General features: G+C 53.6%; 1 protein-coding gene across 1 annotated transcript in view; it reads left to right on the top strand.

Moving 5' to 3' along the window:
* CEACAM16 (CEA cell adhesion molecule 16, tectorial membrane component) overlaps positions 1-229 on the top strand; it is a 7,641-nt gene extending 7,412 nt beyond the window's left edge. The window contains exon 6 of the mRNA XM_077747345.1: positions 60-229. Coding sequence (XP_077603471.1) covers positions 60-70 — 11 coding nt within the window. The 3' untranslated portion in view covers positions 71-229. The remainder of the gene's footprint in view (positions 1-59) is intronic.
* The last annotated feature ends 1,065 nt before the right edge of the window (positions 230-1,294 follow it).

The following is a 1,294-nucleotide window of genomic DNA, read 5'->3' as shown; positions in this document are numbered from 1 at the left end:
GACTTGGTCCTCTACCTCCCTGACAGCCGCTTCCCCCTTCTGCCCCTTCCCCCCCTCAGCCCTGGGGTAGCAGCGCAGCTGTGGCTGTGGGGACCCCCGGAGAGAAGAGCTCTTCACGCCGTCCTCCCCCGGGATGGAGGACCGCTCGTTCCCAGGGAAGATGCCGGACTGACCACGTTCGGCTGTTCTCCTGCTTCCACGCTAGAGTTAGAGCCGACAGGGCCCTGCTTCTTCGCTGACTTGTCGGAGAGCCACGAGGCCATAAATGTCCTGGTTAACACGTGCGTGTCTCCGCCTCTCCTTCCGTGACCGCCAACTCTGCCAGTTCCTGGGCAGGGCCACACTTGCCTCCTCTGCTCCCCAAGCTTACTCTTTGGGTGCATGTGTGCACCGGGCTGCCCGAATGACAGACACTGCTGCAAGTCCCTCCTGCCCTTCCCACGTCTCCCCAGGAAATATCTGAGAGTACTGCTTCCCAGCGTCCCTTCCCTGGGACACCACACCCCGGGGTCCTGTGGGACACAGCCCTGCCCTACGTTGCCACGCACCCCACCTGGGCCCTGGAGCAAGGCTCCTCACACCAGGACACGGAATGACCACATTTCTCATGAAGGATTCCATCTATTTAACCAAAGGTGCTCCCTTGTGCCCTTCATTGTCCTGGGATTGCTCTCCACCCCCGTGTCTCTCTCAGACATCACCTGCACCACCCTAAAAGTATCTCCCTCCTCCTCTAAATGCAAATGGAGTAGGGGTGGGGGGTGAGGGGTTGGAAGAGAAAGAGTATCTTCCAACTTCTGTCACTACTAGGACTTCAGCCACAGGCCCCACTCAGCCAAGATGTCCCACTAGAGAGAGACTCTGGTGTTGGTCAGAAGGGATCACAGACTCCGTGTGGGGTAGCAAGAGAGGTTTGGGGTGGGGGGAAGAAAGGCCTAGTAGAGAGATATCAAGACAGAGCCTTTCTGGGGATTGCCATGTTGAGATGGATGGTGGGTGGGGAAAGCACACCACAGTGAGGTTGATAAAACCTGGATTATGATTCCCCATTTGCCATGGATTCATTACACCCTCAGTTGGTCCATCAGCAAAAAGGTGTGGGCTTAGGGTAGGCTAGAATTTTTCAAACCATTTCATTAATCTCAGAGCCCTTTCTTCAAATGCAAGCTTACACAGTAGATCAATATATTATTTAAAATAGTAATGCAATAAAAGTAGCTACAGCCTTCTCTCCCCCCAAGTTTATTTACACTTAGAAAACTCCTGAAATGTAAATTAAATAAACCTTGAATTA

The sequence above is a fragment of the Crocuta crocuta genome, unplaced genomic scaffold, assembly GCF_008692635.1.
Source record: "Crocuta crocuta isolate KB4526 unplaced genomic scaffold, BGI_CrCroc_1.0 scaffold334, whole genome shotgun sequence".
NCBI lineage: Eukaryota > Metazoa > Chordata > Mammalia > Carnivora > Hyaenidae > Crocuta > Crocuta crocuta.
Note: the sequence above shows the minus strand (reverse complement) of the source record. Positions and strands in the feature narration are given on the sequence as shown.